The 19000-nt window shown below is 43.6% G+C and overlaps 1 protein-coding gene across 1 annotated transcript in view; it reads left to right on the forward strand.

The window, feature by feature from the left end:
- Nucleotides 1-13303: 13303 nt before the first annotated feature.
- The window catches only part of SRBD1 (S1 RNA binding domain 1), a 121744-nt gene continuing 116047 nt past the window's right edge, over nt 13304-19000 (forward strand). Inside the window, exons 1-5 of the mRNA XM_084261647.1 lie at nt 13304-13440; nt 14005-14087; nt 14529-14694; nt 15730-16086; nt 18691-18857. Of these exons, the coding sequence (XP_084117773.1) occupies nt 14005-14087; nt 14529-14694; nt 15730-16086; nt 18691-18857 (773 nt within the window). The 5' untranslated portion in view covers nt 13304-13440. The remainder of the gene's footprint in view (nt 13441-14004; nt 14088-14528; nt 14695-15729; nt 16087-18690; nt 18858-19000) is intronic.

A 19000-nucleotide genomic window follows, 5' to 3' on the forward strand; every position in this document is an offset into this window, starting at 1 on the left:
TAATTATTCAAAAGAATAGACACTAGGACTAATAACACAACCATTTTCAAATTATTTTTAACAAAACTGCAAGCTGCATTTTTTTTAACAAAAATGCTGGCACACTTTACAACCACAAACAGAAAGTGAGTTGTAACTTCACCAGGGACAGGCCACGCCATGGTCTCACTGTTGTCAGCAGTCATCACTTCCAGAAGGGATGGATCCAAAGGGAAAACACATCTCGCCTGCGGCCAAGAGCTGCATCTTCCTCAGCTCTCACCCAGGATCAGGCTAATCCACCTCCAGCCACAGCTCTGCTGAAGACAGTGGAATTTCAGGCAGGTGACAAAGGCCTTATGTCACTCTATTTTCATCTTTACAGTTTTGTGGATTTGGTCACACATGTATAAACCCTCATTGGATCACAAGCTTGCTTTCAAAGATGGAAAAAGAGAGGAAATGATGACTGAGAAACAAAGAAGTTCTCTAAATAAGATATCTAGTACTATGATGCTATTCTGACTACATACAAACTTTTTGGTTTCAAAATTATCTACAGATTGCTTGGTTAGACCTGTGCAAGTATGCCCATATAAACTGCCATGCCAGCACCAGGCAGGCAGGGACATTTTTCTGGCAAGAGTTTTGCTGCAAAAACTAAGATCCTTAGGCAGCCTCTGTGTGTGCTAATAACCGAGCGTATCGTGGTTATTATTTATCCTCACACAGCGTTTTAGGAAAAGCCTATTTTAACAACCCAGGCACAGAAAGAGTCACCCACTGAAGGTTACACAGTGGCAGAGGAGGAAATCAAGTCAGATTCAAATTAATGTTCCCTAGACTTTAGCCCTTTTCATAGCTTGCTGAAAGCATCTGATCAATTTGTGAGCACTTAAACTGCTATTTGAACAGACAGGAATAGTGAACGTTTTTTGAGGCCCCTCCAATTGGCAAGATCGTCTCCTGTTGGAGTGATGGATTTGGTCCCTCTGTAACAAGACACGTAGCCTCGTGGCTGTTGAAGGTCCTGACCTGAGTGTTTCTGCAGTGTCAGCAGATGAAACTGGAGACTGATTTGCCTCTGAGGTGTCCTAGTCTCATATGCTGACAACTGATAGGGAAATATGTATATATATGGGATAAAATAAAGAGGGCAAATGTGTTTATATGGATAACAGTACAAGAATGATGGGTTTTGCTAGTTCAGTGGACTAACTTGGAGTGAAGTACTTTAGCTCTGATTCCTCTGAATGTAACTTTTTCAAGGGAACTGTTGCAGCTTGGAAAAGAGTTTCCCACAGTCTTGAGCATGCTTATTTGCAGAAATCAGAACTGACTTCTACAGAAGTAGAACTGCCCTCTGGCAACTCCAAAGCCAACCTTTCCTTCTGATTCTGAAGAGACATTATCTTTTGAAATATGTGGGTGTAGTAACCCAGGAACAACAGTCTACACTTCAGACTTAACAAGCTGTGGTATCCCTCACCTTCTTTCCAAGACTTAGTTCTTTTCCCTTTCCCTTATGTATATAGACTGGACATACTAGCACATAATGGAGCTTCAGGAGTAATTCTGCAAGACAGTTGCTGGATCAATCGGAAGAAGAGCCACACTATCTTCCTCTCTTCCATTGTTTGGTTAACAGATCATGTATGGAATACCAGTGGATTTCGAAAACATGGGATACAGTTCTCTGCCTTTGCACAAGATACACAAAATAAAAATATTGGTACTTTGTCCAGCTGACAATTAGAAAATATAGAGACAGCGCAAACTATTTCCTTACAGATCTCTGCTTCTGCTGATTGCCATTTCTATCAGTCCCAAATCAAATGGTTACTTAATACGGATCACCCATATCACACAACAGTGTTTAGGAGTCAGAGGCACGGATGAGAGTGCCATCACACTGTGTTTTTGTATAAACACAGGCAGTGAGATGGTCTCTTTCTCAGAGACCTTTCAGTATAAGGCAGAAAGAAACAGAAGAAAACAAAAGCAGATGGGGATTACAAAAGCACTTTGATAGTATATTGACAGGATGGACAATAGACTCATCACATCCCGTTCTTCTAGGCCTTGTAGACAAAGAGAAATTGAGGAGGTTTTGAAACAAGATGGGTTTTTTTTTGGCAGATTCTCTTATGTCTGCATTATTTGCAAAAGGCCTTCGCTAATTAATTGGGAAATTACTGCTTTTTCTTCTGCAAGGCCAGGCAAACAGGTGCAGACAGATACAAGGGATCTCTGCTCATGCTCTGAGCTGCCCAGACATAAGTTGGCTTCCGTCTGGAAGATGTAGAGTGATGTTAATGCGGCACCATGCCTGAACTAACATACTCTGCCTCTCAGCAGTGCTCATTAGCTTAGGTTCATGCATTGATCTTACTTCTGGACTGGGGCCTTTCAGTGTCTGACAAGCTAAGGGCACTGGCAGAGTTCTGTCTTTCTGGCCTCCTCTATGTACATATACCTTTATGCCATTGCATGTTGAGAAATGGACTGTTAAAAATCACTGATTCTCCTCTCCCAGTTGTACTCCTAAGGAAATTTTTGTTGATCTGCCAAGATGGTAACAAAACACGTGAACACCTCATGGTTCAGCTCACACCATCACCAAAGCAGCAGCTATGGCAGCAGAAGCAGCTGCCAAAGCATGGAGGCAGGAAATAGCAACATGGATTGCATTCTTTATCAAGCCTGAGTACAGACTATACAACCCTCAGCACACTCGGGCAACATGGCCAAGAACCAGGTTGCACTCTCATACCGAAAGTAATCCAGCATCTGCCCCCAGTGGCAAGTTTTCCAGAACACTACGAAGGACTGAGTTTCCTCCGGTTCTCAAGGAATAGAGAAGAAGACCCAGCACATTTCCCACTGGCTCACCTCCCCTCCTGACCCTCCAGGGGCAACAGTCCCCAGAAAAAGAGAAAGAAATGCAGCTCTGCATCTGTTTCTTCTCACTGACCACTGTTAGGACCCATAATCCATCATTCCACACTAAAATGACAAATTTGTCTTGTTTTACAATGAACTATGGCCACTACAGAAAAGATACAGGATTCAGTCCCCACTGGTAATATGAGATATGGCACAACTGCACTCAGTTTAAGCCTTACCTTTCTATCAGGCTTAGGAAATTGCACTTAGCTGCATGATAATGCTACTGAGAATACAACGTGAAGGACTCATGGAAGTGGGGGAAGGGACAATTCAGACTGCTCATTAGATTTTAACTCAGTGGTTATTTCACTGTGAGAGGGTCACAATTTTCGTGGGATGTTTCCCTGTGTCAGGAAGCATTTGCACAAAGGGTGTGGCTTTTTGCCAGGCATATATAGTTGTATAATAACATTTATACTAATATATAGATGGAAGGTTTTACTGTCATTATACCCCGAGTGTCTTTTGGAGGCAATTCTATGCTTATTTTGTCCAGCCTGCAGTGTGCTATGGAGATGGAACAGCAGGAAGCTACAGCACGTGCACTGTCCCTTAGCAGGGCCCATAAGTTCAGGTTAAGTGCTGCAGCAGCTACAGCTACACAGCTTCTGGCCAGCACAGAGTGTAGGTGGAACTTCTCCAGGTAAAAGAGCACATATCCATTACCTCGTGCTAAAGAATATGTAAGCCTGAGCTCGAGGAAGCATTCTGTCCAGGGCAATACTGGAATAGACTGACACTCGAGTCATTCTGAAACCACAGGGGTAATCTGTGTTTAAACTTAGTCCTATGCGTTAATCTGCTTTTTTTACTGTTTCGCTACCCTGAATGGAGATAAACATAAGCATGTGCTTGCCTGAGCAGAGCTCTGAAAACACTAACATGTAGCCGTTCAGACAATGATTTACTGGTGGCAGGACGCACCACCACCACAAAGAGCGAGCATTACATCTGGGACACAAAAAGGGATTTCATTTTGTAACTACATTACATTGCATTGCATTAGAAAGGAAATCCTACACATGTAAGGGAGGAAAAAAGCCTTGTACCATTAGGCTAATTGTACTGAAAATGATCCAAATTAGGGAGTTTCAAATTTTATATATGTAACTTGAATTTACAACTGGTTGGTTCTTTCCAACTGAGCTCTGAAATCATTGGGTAAATGCCTTTTTAAAGGTTTAGAGAAATGTCAGTCTTAATCTTTTGCAGCAGGGGTCACTATAAACAAATATAACAAAACCTGCCAGTATAGAATACATATGCCAGGATGGTCAAATTACTGATTTTAGATAAGGAACGGTGAGACTGCAAGGCAAGCATGAGGAAAAAACCATCCCACAAACTTTTTTATATGGGTAATTTCTTTAAAATCAGTTGTACAGGCTTAGCCCACTCTTATAAGAATGGTGACCTAATTTCAAACTATTAATAGAAGAGAAATAAAGTTGACTCCACGATATGTACTTAGACATAGGAATTTTAATGCAGTGCATCAAAGGAGTCAGATGACACAGGCAGTATTTTTATATTCTGCACAAAGTTTCACTGTAAGAATTTCAGAATATAATCAGACTAACTATTTAAATATGATTTTAAAGCTATTTATAGTCACAATCTTTTGTCCTTAGTTATATATAGTGCACCAAGTTCCTTATTTAAAGGTTGTTCACACATTGGCATAAGAGCAGCATCTGATCTGAAATATAAAACAATCAGAACCTTCAGTATTATAAATGACATTGTTTTAGTTGAAAAACTGTCTAAGGTATTCTAGCACAATTTCATATGTATGACATAAATTACAAGAAGAGAAATTTCCCTAGTATTAGACTAAACTGCCCTTTGCTCAGCTCTTACTAGGACAAAATTCCAAATGAATTGTCTCCGAGACTGCAAACACACTTGACTACTTTCAAATACATGAACAGTCCTATTGAGGTCTGAGTCAGATTATCAATTTGTGTAAATCACAGGCCCTACTTAAATCAACAGAGCTGTGACAGTTTACATCAGCTGAAGATCTGGCACCAGAGATACAACCCCATGCATAAAGACAAGTATGTGCCTAAGTCTCTCTCCAGGCCCCTGAAAGCTATAGAGGTCAGGTAAACTTCACGGGAAGAGGGAGACTGCATTGAACATTCTTGTGTTTAAAGTCATTCCAGACTGTTAAACAGACATTTATTATGAAGTCAAGATGAAAAATTCTGAATTATTTAAGTTTATTACACCTTAGTTACATTTAAGATGTTGCCCTTCCAAGGCTGGAGGACAGCTGGCTGGTAGTTATGACCACAAGTTACAAATATTTATGATACAAAGCAGAAGACCTTTTAGGGTAATGGAAGCTCGAAAGGCGGCTTTCGTGTAACAGCCTACTTGCTCTGCTCTTGTAGCGATGGCTCCAGAAACCAGCACCCATTAAACTTTGTGCATGAAAGGGACTTCACAGGATCCTTGCTGAATGTTAACCTAGTAAGTAGATATAGATGAAAAAGGAATAGATGCAAGAGAGCGCAGGGAAACAGAACTTTATATGAAGCTTTAAGATGGGTGACTAACACTTGGACACTTTTTCTAGCACTTGAGTCCAAATGTTTGTGGTTTTAAGGAAAAATAATACAAGTTCTAGTCTGCATTGGAAAGGGAACACGACCATCCTATTTATATTTGGTTCTATGTGCTCCTATCTGCTCACTGGGCTGAGAGGGTGTTTGTTTATTGTTGTATCTTCAGCTTTGACACAGTAACTCTGATTCACACGATGATGATTTCTGCTTCCCCAATACCCCTGTGAAAAACACCCTACTTGCAGCAGGTTTTTCTGGCTAGCAGCAGCACAAATGTCTCCCAACACCTTTCAAACTCCCAGCAACCAAGAGCTGAATGAACCTAGACATTTTGCACTTTTGCTGTCTGTCCCACAGCCCTCGCACCTCCGTCCCGCACAATACGCAGGGGACAGCCGATAACCACCCACGCCAGGGCAAGGTGACAGCCGACAACCATCACCAAACACCGCCATCGTGTTGCACCTGAGGCGCCTGGCGGCCGCGTGTGTGGCAGCGCTGCTGCTGCTGCTGACGGACCTCCCCGGGGAATCCTGGCAACCGACACCCGCCTGAAGAGGTAGGGACGGGGGAGACCCGCTTTTACCGAACCCCCTGACTCAGGTCTGCTGAGGCGTGGGGAGAGACCCACCCACCCTTCACAGGAGGGCCGGCTCCCACCCTACCCGCCGCTGGCACCAGCAACACACCAAACCCATTCCCGGCGCCACCGGCCCCGGCCTCCCCGCTCTCTCTCCCGCCCCTCAGGGACCAGGCCCGCTTCTCGCCCGCCCCGCGGCGCCTAGCGCCACCTAGCGGCGGCAACGTGGCCTGTCCGGACGGGGCCCGCCGGCAGCGGCGGGGCGGGGCGGGAGCCACTGCAACCCGGAGGGCTGCCCGGCCCCGCTCAGGAACACGGGCGCCTCTACGGGCGGGGCCGCCGCTGGCCCCACCCTCCTCCGGTGGCCGCTTCCTGCGGCGCGGCGCGGTTGCCGCTTCCTGCTCCTCCCCGCGGCGCGTCGGGTGGGCGACTCCGCCATGGCTGCCCTGGCGGCCCTTTCAAACGCGGCAGCAGGCAGCAGGGGGTAACGTCTCGCGAAGCCTCCCACCCCTCGCCGGGCCCGGGCCAAGGGTGAGGCAGGGCGGGCAGCGACCTCCGCGTCCGCGCTGGCCTCGGCGCTTTCCGTGCCGGCAAACGAGGGGTTTCCCGTTGTTGAGGTGGAAACGAGCCATTTTCTTCTGGGGCCTCCGTTTCTGCTCCCTGCCTTTCCCGCAGCTCGGCTGGAAAGGGTTGTTCGGGGCTCCTGTCGCCCTGAAATGGTGCCCGCGCCCCGCTCCGCGAGAGCCGCGGGGGGCGGGACTAGGGATGCGGCCGGCAGAGCCCCTGGGGCAGCTGGGGCACCCGTGGGTCTGGGGAGGGAGCATGGTGGGCTCCCAGCCTGCGCTGGGATGCCTCCTGTGTCCCCCACTTTGCTTGTGGGCAGGAGGGGGCCTGCCAGGAGGCTTGTTCCCCGTGGTTCTGCCAGGGGAGCAATGCGCTTCCCGGGCGGGGGGGCTGCACTCTAGCTCCCTTTGCCCTTCGTCTTAAATGCTGTCAGCAGTTCTGAGGGAAGCGCTATGTCATCAGGGGAAGAGTAGTGCTTTCAAGTATGTAAAGGGTATTTTAAGCTCAGTCACGTTTCTGGGCCAGAAAAGCTGTGATTTGGATGGTAGCAAGGTACCGTGCGACAGTGCTTTGCTCTCAATTCCCCTTTGTGCCTGCAAGACTCGGAAAAGGGCGTTATTGGTGTGATAAACTCCGCTGTGGCTGTCGCCATGCAGAGCAGGTGCACATCTGCTTTGGTGCATTGTAGAGAGGGAGGAGCAGCAAATGATGTAGCGGTCTGTTACTGAACCAAAAGCAGTGTCCCCCTGGTTTTGGATAATGTCTGTTTCCATGGGTGGTTTGTGATAAGTGGTTGAAAAAAAAAAAAGAATGGAAAATGTTTGTTCCCGCACTGTCCTGTGCACACCTCTTCTGATGCGTTGACAGGCTGCTGCACAATTCAGGTTTTTCCTTTTCCTCTGGGATCACTAGTTACAGGAACAGGCTGGGAGGGTAGTGTCCTTCTTGAAGGACATAACCTCAGTGGTTAGCCTCTTGGTGGTAGGTACTTTTATAAGTAGTAGTAATCGTGCTAGTCTTACACCTTTTCTGTTTAGGCTTGGGGACTGTTTTGCTGCATGTGCATATATGTCTCTCCCTTTCTTTCTGGCTGTATTTCTCCAGTTAGAACTGGAGTTCCCTGATTTGTGTCTGTGACTCCTTTCTCAGGCAGTCCTGACTGGCTTTGTTCAGGAAAAGCCCTTGGAAGTCTACCGCATCAGCTTCTCTGAGCAAAAGTGTCTGGGACTTCTCCAAGGTTTTAACTGCGAGAGGATTACAGTAAGTTATATTTATGTTTTGAAGTACAACCTAGTTGTTACAGGTGATAAAAACCTTCTGGAGCAATAGAACAAGCAATTTCGATACAAGTCCTTGCACGGCGTTTTTTCCCCCTTTGCTGCTGACAGTATGGTCACACTTTGATTTCTTCTTAAGATGTTATTCTAGCATGCAATGAAGATGTCTTAAAATGACAAGCAAAATCAAACTGTTGAGAGCCTATATATAATTATTGAAGTGAACCATTCTGCTGCTTCTAATAATGGTCTGAAATTCACTTGTCGTGTGGGATTCGAAGTGCTTTTTATGTCCTGCTCCAGATGCTTGGTGTTATAATAAACAATCATTTAGCTAGTACTGTATAATTTAAGAAAAAGCTAAAATGCAAAATTCTATTATACCTTCTATTTTCTTCAAGCTAAAAAAGCAGAAGCAGCAGAGCAAAGTTTCAGGCACTTTCTGCATAGACAGATTTCCTTTCTGGAAGGAAAACCAGAATAGTTTTATAAGTTCCCATGTCCTTTTTTTTGCTGGAGGGTTTGGGGTTTTTTTTGCAATTACTGAAGTAAAATTGTGAAATGAATTTCCAAGTATGTGTGGTAGTGGTGTTTTGTTGGGGTTTGTTGCTGTTCAGTTGGGGTTGTTGCATTTTTGTTTGAATCCTGTACCTTCAGGTAGAAGAATATTGGATTGAATTGTAAGGTGTAGTAGAGTTTGTTAATGTTTAGATAGTTATGAGTGTTTTAAGTGACTTACTGCATCAAGGTTATGAGATTTAAATTTGCCATAATACCATTGTACTGTGAATGTGAAGTCTTTTCTATAACTTTCAACTGTTAACTTATTTTTTTTTTCTCTGAAGTGCCCTGTAGATATCTCAGACTATTAGGGTTGCTGGAGCAATTTCTGATTCTGAAGGTTGTTGCTGTAATGGTGGAGCTGCAACACATAGCCTTGTGCTAGTGCTGGGCTGTTCTGTAGGGGTTTGTGACAGTGGTAGAGGGAGGTGGTTTTTTCATTTAGTTACTTTTAAACTATTATTAAACTTTTCTTTCTGCGAGTAGTTGCTTTTGTCACCTAGATTCACATATGGTGAGAATTAATTTTAATGGGTTGTATCTTTGTATGGACAGGAGATTGAAGAGAATATCAGTATCTAAGTGAGATTTGGATAGTTGTTTAACACAAAGACATTTAAAGCCTCAATCTACCTATGTTCTACATGCTGCCTAGAACTCCTGCTTAAGGGGAGAGAGACCAGAGGAATGATAATTTTCTCACTGTATGTTTTGTGTATATCCATGCTATGGCTGCGTATAGGAGAGTGTAAGAAGAGCTACCTCGTCACTCCTCTTGGTTCCTGGTGTAGACCAATACCAAACTACATGAGTAGCTGAAGGGCGGGGAGAAATGTGCTATTTATAGCCATCAGGGTGGCTGGAATACATTGTGGAGCTCTGCATTGGGTGTGGAGAATAGAAGTGGGGGGAACAAAAGAACTGACAATAAAACTGATGCCAAACTATTTGGAGAGTAGACTTGGGAGATATATTTATCTACAGTAGCAGTGAGTTAAATAGCTTCAGCTCTTCTTTAGTGGACAGCATAATAGCCCTGCAAAGTCCCCTCTCATTTCTGGAGAAGCAAGGCTTTTGTGATGACCGAGTGCCTGAAGCACAGAGAATTCAGATGTTTCAGGCAATGATGTTTCATACTGCCTGCTGTCATTTAGGGGATGGGCAAACAGAAGAGTTTTGATTCCTTTGAACAGGGAACCAAAGGTCTAATGTGTGTTCAGCATTAATATTTCTGCCTGTTGCACAGAGACAAAATACTTTATGTGGACCAATCTGAAATGAAGCAGGTGTTGGGAGCTAAACTGTATGGGCAAGGCTGAAGCTCCTAGCTCCTGCTCCCTGCCATAGAAGTAAAATGCTGTTGGTGAAATGATTAAGAAGGTTTGGGGGGGGGGGTTTCCTCAAGGAAGAACATTTTTTATTTTTTTTTATGACTGCAGAGTTTCCAACAACATATATAAGCCAAGAAAATAATGTGTTAGCAAATGTTGCTTGGAAGTTTGTTGGCCTCAGGTGTGAGAAGAGCTGCTAGAACAGAGCTGTAAGTGTTCACTCCACTGCCTGGCAAGCCAGTGAAATCCTGCACAGGAGCAACTTGTGCTCATCACTGGATACTATGTGCTGCAGTAGGGTACAGCAAAACTGAACACAGACACAGAAGAGGAAGAAAGTTGACCCCGTTTTGTGTCTGGTATAGGTTGGTTATTCTTAATTTTTCAAGAAGCAGACAGTTTTGTAATTGGCTCTTCTAGAGTTCTGGGACTTCTCTTGATTTAGGAAGGGAACACAGATCTATGCAAGCTATAGTTTCTTCCTTCAGGCTATGAAGCAGCCCTGAATTTGTGTATGTCACCTGGAGAAGACAGAAGGAAGAGGTAAAGGCAGTTTTCCCATTGAGGCCAGTCTATCAAGAAAGTATAATAGGAGATAAGTGCCCAACTTTATGCTATCTTGAGCCCACCATGCTGTGGGAAGATGAATAAAGCTCTTCCAAGCTCCCTCAACGCTTGGGGGAGGAGACATATCCCAGTAGAAGCAGAGCAAGGAGCAAGCAATAGCTTGATTGCCTTGTACGTAGTCAGTGCAGCCAGCAATTGTAGGTGCCCCATGTGGAGCACAACTGGCTTTGCCTTTCTTGAGCTCTCCTGGCTCACCTCAGGCACCGTCTCTAGGCTTTTTCCTTTCTTTTTTTTAAAACCTGTAATAGTTATTCATGATCATCAATGGCATTTGGGCTCGTTGCTTTTTCGTCCTCTTCCGTGCCTCCCCCTCCACAGTGAATCACAGAAGGACTGTTGCTCTTAGTCATTAACTGTAGGTGTCAGCACACCCTGGCACAGGCAACTCAGGAGGAAAATATAGCAGACAGCTGTCTGGCAGTTTGCAATGAAATCTGAAGTACTTTTAAGGATTTGAATAAAAAAATAATTCTTTGTAAACAAAAAGAATGTATGTAGCAACTGTAAGGGTTTTTTTCCCTACAAATACGAAGTGCATCTAGTTGTGTATGTTAGTAGAAGGGTAGGTCCTTATGGCTTGAACCCACTTCAGGGTGAAGTACTGTGACTTGTTTTTGTGATCCCCATGTTGGATGTTCATCTCACAGATGCTCTTCAGTACTGGGCTTTTGTTTGGGGCTGTAGAACTCCATTTTGGCCTTTGACTTGCCTTTGGCTTGTCTGTTCATGGAATTACTGTGAAATATATCAATTTAAAGCACACATCTTACCTTGGTTCAGATTAACTTTAAATGCAGGTACAAAAGCCCTTAGGAACAAAGTTACTACTCCTCTCAAGAAAAACTAGTGGATTGATAGTATAATTAAAGTTGGAGTTTATGGATCTGTGGCAAATCCTAGCTCACAATGTGCTTGTGAGAGTCGTCACAGTATGAACAGAGGACAGATTCTGTCCTCTGGTCTTATCTTCTTTGGTGTGCTGGACCAAATGTTTTTTATACTTCTCCAGCTTTCTGAAGGACTGAAACAAATATTTGAAAGATGATCTAGTTATGTTTTAAAGTAGAAAATCCAGGAAATCCAAAATAAACCCCAAACATTGAACTCTTCCATGAGGACTTCTTAAATATCGTTTTCTATCCTATTTCATGCTTTCCTATGCCATTTTACTATTTGCTGTATGATAATTCTCAGACTTAAAGGATGTAGGAGTGAAAGCTAATCTCTTCATGAAGAATGTGGAAAATGCCCAGTTCCATAAACCAGTAAGCTTATGTTATATTCTTACACTGATACAAAGTGTTAAATCAGTCACCAGTGTTGGATGGCAGGAAGTGCAATTGGCTTTATAAAGTAAGCTGCACTCTTATTAATTGTTAATATAACAATATGAATGTTGAGATCTTTTGAGACCCTTGGCCACTTGAGGTGAGAGGTAAATATTAGTAGAAAAAAGACCTTCTGGATGAGGCTTTCCTTTTACCTGGGCTTTTGGGTAAGCATTGTGGCTTTACATGGCGAGGTTCTGGTGGAGGGCGGCGAGCTGCAGCGGTGACTTCTGCAAGAAGCAACTAGAAGCTTGCACTAGGTCTGACAGAGTAAATACTAGCTGGACTCAAGGACAGGCCCATCAGTGACTGTCATAGCACCTCTGTGAATCATATTTAAGAGGAAGACAAATGCAAGCAGCCACTTTTTGCCACTGGAGAAGGGAGTGAGAAGATGTAAGAAACTCTGCAGACACCAAGGTCAGTGAAGAAGGCAGGGGAGGAGTCACTCCAGGTGCTGGAGAGGAAGCAGTCTGTGGAGAAGACCACAGTGGAGCAGGTTGTCCTCCTGCAGCCCATGGAATATGATGGGGAGCAGAGACTCCACTTGCAGCCCATAGAGAGATCCCACGCTGGAGCAAGTGGAGATATGGAAGATGCTGTGACCTGCATTGGAGCAAGCTCCTGGCAGGATCTGCAGCCTATGGAGAGGGACTCATGCTGGAGCAGGTTTGCTGGGGGTACTTGTCACTGTTAGGGACCAGGCTGGAGCAGTCTGTGCCTGAGAGATCATACCCCATAGAAGTGACCCACGCTGGGGAGTTGGTGAAGAGCTGAAGCCCCTTGGGAGAGGACTCATGTTGGAGAAGTTTGTGGAGGACTGTCTCCCATGGGTGGGACCCCACATTGGAGCAGGGGTCTGTTTTGCCTGTGATGCTGATTGCAGAATGATCTCTCCCTGTCTTTATCTCAACCCCTAAGCCTCTCAATATATATTTTCTCCCCTGTCCAGCTTAAATGGGGAGTGATAGAGCAACTTTGGTGGGTGTCTGGCCTCCAGCCAGGGCGAAATCACTACAGTAAGCTCCACAACTATCACAGTGATATGATGAGTGTCCAAAACTGGCAGGGAAATTTAGAGAGTGGTGTTATGTAGGAGCTTATCTTGGGTAAGAGAACATACATGTTGGCTTTTTCCCTCTTCCTTAGCTATTCATTGGGTAACTATGAACAAGCTGGTTAGTGTGTTTAAAAACTGATCACTGGCTTCCAAAATTGCCTGCAATACTCAAAAATAGTCACCTAGTTGTTTTAACTGAAGAAGTGTGGCTGGTAACAATATTGTAAGATCAACACCTGGTTCAAAACCAGAACTGTCTGAACTAACCATGTGAAAAGTGTCCCAGTGCCTGCAAAAAAACCCAAACGAACAACCCAAACAAAAAAAGGATCAGAGATCTATCTGGCTGAGGTGTTACTTAACTCTGGAAATCTTGGTGTTGCAAGTGTGAATTATGTGGGGTTTTTTTCTCTCCCATTCACAGATTAAAGTACAGTATAAAATGGAAACGTTATGCCTCTGAGGAAATGGGAATAAATATATAACTAATTCAAGGCTAATAATGACTGTTCAGCTATAAAGAGCAAAGGGAAAGGGAGAAGCGGAGTGGCTGGGGGAAATTACAGGTGTCTCAGAACTGATAGTGAAAAGTCACCTGGGAAGTTAATAAGGTGAGTAATTTTGTTGTGGTCTGTGGAGATTTCCATTTCCCTGTGGTAAACATGTATTCTAACCACACGTATAATGGGACCTTGGTCAGTGGAATGGCACAGAAATGCCAAACTGTTATTGACCCTGATGACTGCTACAAGAGGGTTTTGTAAGCAAGCTGATGCCTAGAGCTGTTTCGTGTGGGCCTCAGTAGTCCTCTTTCTGCTGTGGTGCTGAAAATAGTCACAAATTCTGGTACTGCTTTATGAAGAAAAAAGTTTCTGAAAGCCACTTAGAACAACAGTTATGCTTCTAGTGCTTGAAGAGAGGCCAGAACAAAGTTGGATTAAAAAGCATTCCACCTTTGAGTTAAATGGTGTACCATGCAAAAAGTAAAGATTGTTGAGTGTGTGCTGCTGTGGCCTAAATTCTTGGGTACTAAGAAATCCAAACTTGCTTTAGAGGAAGCTTTTGTGATTGGTGAAGACATTATGAGGGCACCCTTGACATTGAGTTAAAGTACTGAATAAGAGACTACAATGGCAACCAAATGTTCTATTTCTCTTTTCTTGCTTCTGTTTCAGATGTCATCTCTACCAAGGAGAGTGAAATCTGAAGCCAAAGCCCTTACATCAGAAGATGATGAGCTACCTTCATTTCTAAATTCGTAAGATTATTTTTTCCTCTTAGGATTTTTTTGAAAGGTTTATGCTAAGCATGAACAATTGCCTAAGAGCAACACTCAGTTTCTGAGAGGTTGATTAACAAGTTTAATGTGCAAAACTTCAGTTATAAACCAGAAATTACATATGCTGCTTCATGCTCGCAGTGAAGACATGGGGAAACTGAGTTGTCAGTTGTCCAGACAGAATCAGGTGTGTGCACATCCCAGTGACCAACTTCAGGAAAACTTGGTAAATTGTTCCAGTCATTAACCCACACCATCATGGAAAGCCTGTATTTAAATCTGCTTACCTTTCTGTTAATTTTTCCTATTTGCTTTCTTCCATGTCAGAAAACACTGACTGGGTTGCTTTTCTGCTTGCTTTTTTTTTCTTTTTTTTGAATTCTGCTCACTGGCAATATTGTTCACACGTTTGTTTTTCAGGAGCTCTGAATCAGAGGAGGAAGAGGAGGAGTGGGAGCCGAAAAGCAAAATAACCAAGAAACCTCGTTTGCCAAAGAAAAATGAAGGAAAAACTAAAAAAAATGCTGCTGTGCCGTCAGCTGTAGCTGGGAAAAAGGGCAAGAAAGTAGCAGTGAAAGAGGAAATGGTGAGTATCTCTAAGCAAGAGACATTTAATTACTGTGGTTGGCAAGTAACACGAGCACAGCTTTTCCTACTCTGGTTCATTTGGTTGCCTGAGCCTGACCAGCTCATCTGATTCCACTGCTGTTGTGTATATTCAGTATGTGTGATAAACGTGGCTTTCTTTTGTAATTAAGTGTTCCAAATATGAGGGCCCTCCTTGAAAATTTTGGCCAGTGTCCGTGGGACATGGTTTTCCCTGGAGATCTCTATCAACAACAACAAAAAAATACGTCTTTCTGTAATGAAAACTAATTGCTCTAATTGGTTTCTGTGTTGAACAGTTGATGTCTTCTACCTTTTCACCAGCTGGGTACTACAACAAAAAAAGGCTTGTACTTAGTTTTCCTTGTATAGCTTTCGGAACCAATAAGGTTCACAGTTTTATTATGATGAATATAGGATGCACTTGCACCAGAAGTTACTTACTTCTGTCAGAGATTAACATCAGAGGTTGGGTCATGACAGCGGCTGGTCCTTCTGGTTTATACTGATGTTTTTGAATGTTTTGACATACGTGGCATATTGAGAAATACATTCTTGGACTCTGAAGGTGCTCTCTGGGGAAATTCAGGAACAGTGGTGTGGCTTGTCCAGCGTTAAACAGTATCTCAGCAGACCAAATCTCAGTTCCAGCTTCCAAGCTGCACCAAACTCCTCATTATAAGAGTGCTGACCTGCCTTGCTGTTCTGTGTTTTGTTGTGGAGGCAAGGGTTGTAGGTCAGTGTCTTCTGAAGGAGAGCCCAATTAAAGTCTTCTCTGGATAATTTCTCTTGATTTTTTTTTTTTTTTAAATCACATTTCTGTTGGTTGTGTTTGTATATTTTTCTGCGTGAGGTATATTTCAGGTTACTTGATTTCTGACTTGGCATTTCCCTGCCAGACAGACATCAGTTGGTAAAATTATACTTGATATTGACTCTTCCCAAGTTTTAATAGAAATGTTGAACCACCTTGTAACAATCAATGCTTAATATGGTTTCAATTCTTTTTTGGCAGGATGTGTCCCTGCCTATTACTGCTGCAGAAAGCAATAGAATGCAACTTCTAAAACCTAAGGAAGAAGATGCAGGCACTAAACCAAAAACTTTAAATCAGAAGCCAGGAGTGACTAAAAAAATGGAAGCAAATTCTTTCCAAGGGAGCATGAGTTTAGAGAGTGATGAAAAACCCTCAACAAGCATCCCTGTAGTAGGAAATCAAGTGAAACATGAGAAATCAGAGCAAGATTTTGCATTTGATGAACCACCTTTTAAAAAGATTAAGTCGACTGCATGTCCTGAAGGAAAGCCAGTTAAAAGTCTAGGAGGCAACAAAATAAAAGAAGAATTTGAAATGAACTGGGATATTGTACAGGTATGAGATCTTTTCCTTTTCTGACATATCAATGATACCATTTCCTACATAATTAGCACTTTGAATCTTTAACATACAATTTCAGTCCTTGGGACGTCAGTTGAGGTGTCAGAGAGTCATCGTGCTAAATAGTCATTTAACCTCTGCTTAAATTGTCATAATAAATATAAATGTTGGTTGGTAACTGTTAAAACTTCAGACTAACAATATTCTAGTATTTGTGACTTAGCCCTTAATGCAAAGCTTGCCTTTAATAGTTTGCATATTTCTTCTGTATCAACACATAGGGTTTTGGGGGATATCGTTAACTGGAACTCCTGCAGGAAGGGATGCTGAAAGATTTGTGTGCACAGTTCCAGAATTTAAGATTTACTTAGTGTAGATCACTTTGTTTTAGAGACTCATTTAAGAGTGTATATCAGTTTGCAGTACATCAAGGAGGGGGTTGCATTTTTGGAACAACAGTGACATCAAGGGGGACATCATCTTTGTAGGATGTTAACTTTGAAGCTCTTCAGATGAAGTCAGGTCTAGCATAGTTCCTGTTCTGGGAGGCTGGATATAATTATGGATGGGTTTAATACAATAAGAATGGGAATAGATGGGAATAGATTAAGGAATGTGAAATAAATCGTACCCTCCCTAATGAATGAACATTATGACCTTGCATCAATGGACGAGGAGAAGGCTGAGGTACTCAACAACTTCTTTGCCTCAGTATTCACTAGCAGCAATTCTCTTCATCCCTCCTGGGTCAGTGGACAGTGTTTGCTTCCAGAGAGTAGTCATCAATGTCTCAATGTCCAGATGGAGATCTGTGACAAGATTTGTGACCCTCAGGGGTCCATACCAGGACTGGTATTTAATATCTTAATCAATTACATTGATGGTGAGGTTGAGTGCAACCTCAGCAAGTTTGCAGATGACACCAAGTGGAGTGGGGCACTTAACACCGGAAGGATGGGATATCATTCAGAGGGACCTGGAGAAGCGGGCTCATGTGCGCCTTAGGAGGTTCAACAAGCACAAGTGCAAGGTCTTGCACCTGGGTCATGGCAATCGTCTTCAGTACAGGCTGGTAGATGATGTGATAGAGAGCAGCCCTGCAGAGGATTTGGGGGTGCTGGTGGATGAGAAGCTTGACATGAGCCGACAATGCACACTTGCAGCCCAGAAGGCCAACTTTGTAACCTGGGCTGCATCAAAAGGAACATGGCCAGCAGGTCAAGGGAGGTGATTGTGCCCTTCAACTCCACTCTTGTGAGATACCACCTGGAATACTGTCCCCAGTTCTGGAGTCCCTGACATAAGAAGGACATGGAACTGTAGGAATGGGTCCAGAGGAGGGCTACAAAGATGATTAGAGGGCTGGAGCACATCTCCTATGAAGACAGGCTGAGAGAGAGTTGGTGTTCAGCATGGAGAAAAGAATGCTCCTGGGAGATCTTATAGTGGCATCCCAGTACCTGAAGAGGACCTACAAGAAAGCTGGGGAGGGACTTTTTAGCAGGGCATGGAGCGATAGGATGAGGGGGGTAAGGGTTTTAAATTGGAAGGGGGTAGATTTAGGTTGGATATTCGGAGGAAATTCTTCACTGTGAGGGTGGTGAGGCACTGGAACAGGTTGTCCAGAGAAGTGGTGGATGCCACCTCCCTGGCAGTGTTAAAGGCCAGGTTGGATGGGGCCTTAAGCAGCCTGATCTAGTGGAGAGGTGTCACTGCGCATGGCAGGGGGCGGGTTAGGAACTTTAAGGTCCCTTCCAGCCCTAACTATTCTATGATACATCCTATCAATCATCCTTAGTGTGGCCTGCTTAATGAAGGTGTAAAATTTTGTTCCTAAAATATTCCTAGATATGCAGATAGCTTAATCTCTATGTATTGCTGCTCTAAAAGCTGTGAACATGAATATGCAGGGGGTTTTAAATTTTTGGGCTTCAGAATAAAAATTTTTGAAAGGCTTCTGTAGCAGCTGTCTGAGAAAAATTGTAGTGAAGTACAAGCAAACAGTTACAGTGTTACTAAGCCAAGGCCCTTACATCATCCTCAGTTGTAACTTTATCTTTAGAAAGCCCAATTTGTACAAAACCCTGCCTGACTCTGTAGGGCTTGGTGCATCTTGAAACCTTCAGTAATATCATGGTAGATTCCAGTTATTAGTGGAGTGGGATCTGGCTCAGCTGTGGGTTCGTGGTGTTTGTTTATTTTATTGTTTAACCATGAGGTATGTCAGTATTGGTTTAAAGAAGAAAGTTACAAGTTTTCAGAGTTGCCAATGTACAGTTTGTTGCCTGACTTGTTGGGTGGTTTTTGTTTTTTTTTAATTTGGGCTTTTTCTGTTCTGGAGAAGCATTCTGCCCTCATCTGTTTTTCTGGAGCTAAAAGTTTCTGGAAACGTTGGTTGCGGGATGTCATTTTTCAGATGTTGGGTGTAGCAGCTGGGTGGCGTGGGAAGCCTGGCAGCCGGCTTGAGGGAAGGCAGTAGTCCCTGCTGGCCAGAAGAATATTCCGGGGGTGGTTTGGAGCTTTGGGTGAGAGAGGCTGTTCAATCTATCACCTTTCCTCACATGTGGCGATTTTGTTGTTCTGCTTTCTTTCTGACAGACTTTGTCAGAAATAACAAACGTTGAGCCGTGGGTATGTGCCAACTTAATTCGCCTCTTTAAAGAAGAGAACACAATTCCTTTTATTGCTCGCTATCGGAAAGAGCTCATCAATAATCTGGAGGCTGATGCCTTGCGAGAAGTGCAGCAAACACTGGAAGAGCTACGGTAAGTTAGTACAGGGAATACCTGGGGGCGAGGTGAGTAACAACCAACTCCTGCTTCTGTGTCCTTGTTTTGTAGCTTTTGGACATGCTACAGGTATAAAGGAACTCCTTAAGAGTGAAGTTTGAAACTGAAGCAATTATGCT

Source organism: Gallinula chloropus (genome assembly GCF_964237585.1).
Source record: "Gallinula chloropus genome assembly, chromosome: 3".
Lineage (NCBI taxonomy): Eukaryota > Metazoa > Chordata > Aves > Gruiformes > Rallidae > Gallinula > Gallinula chloropus.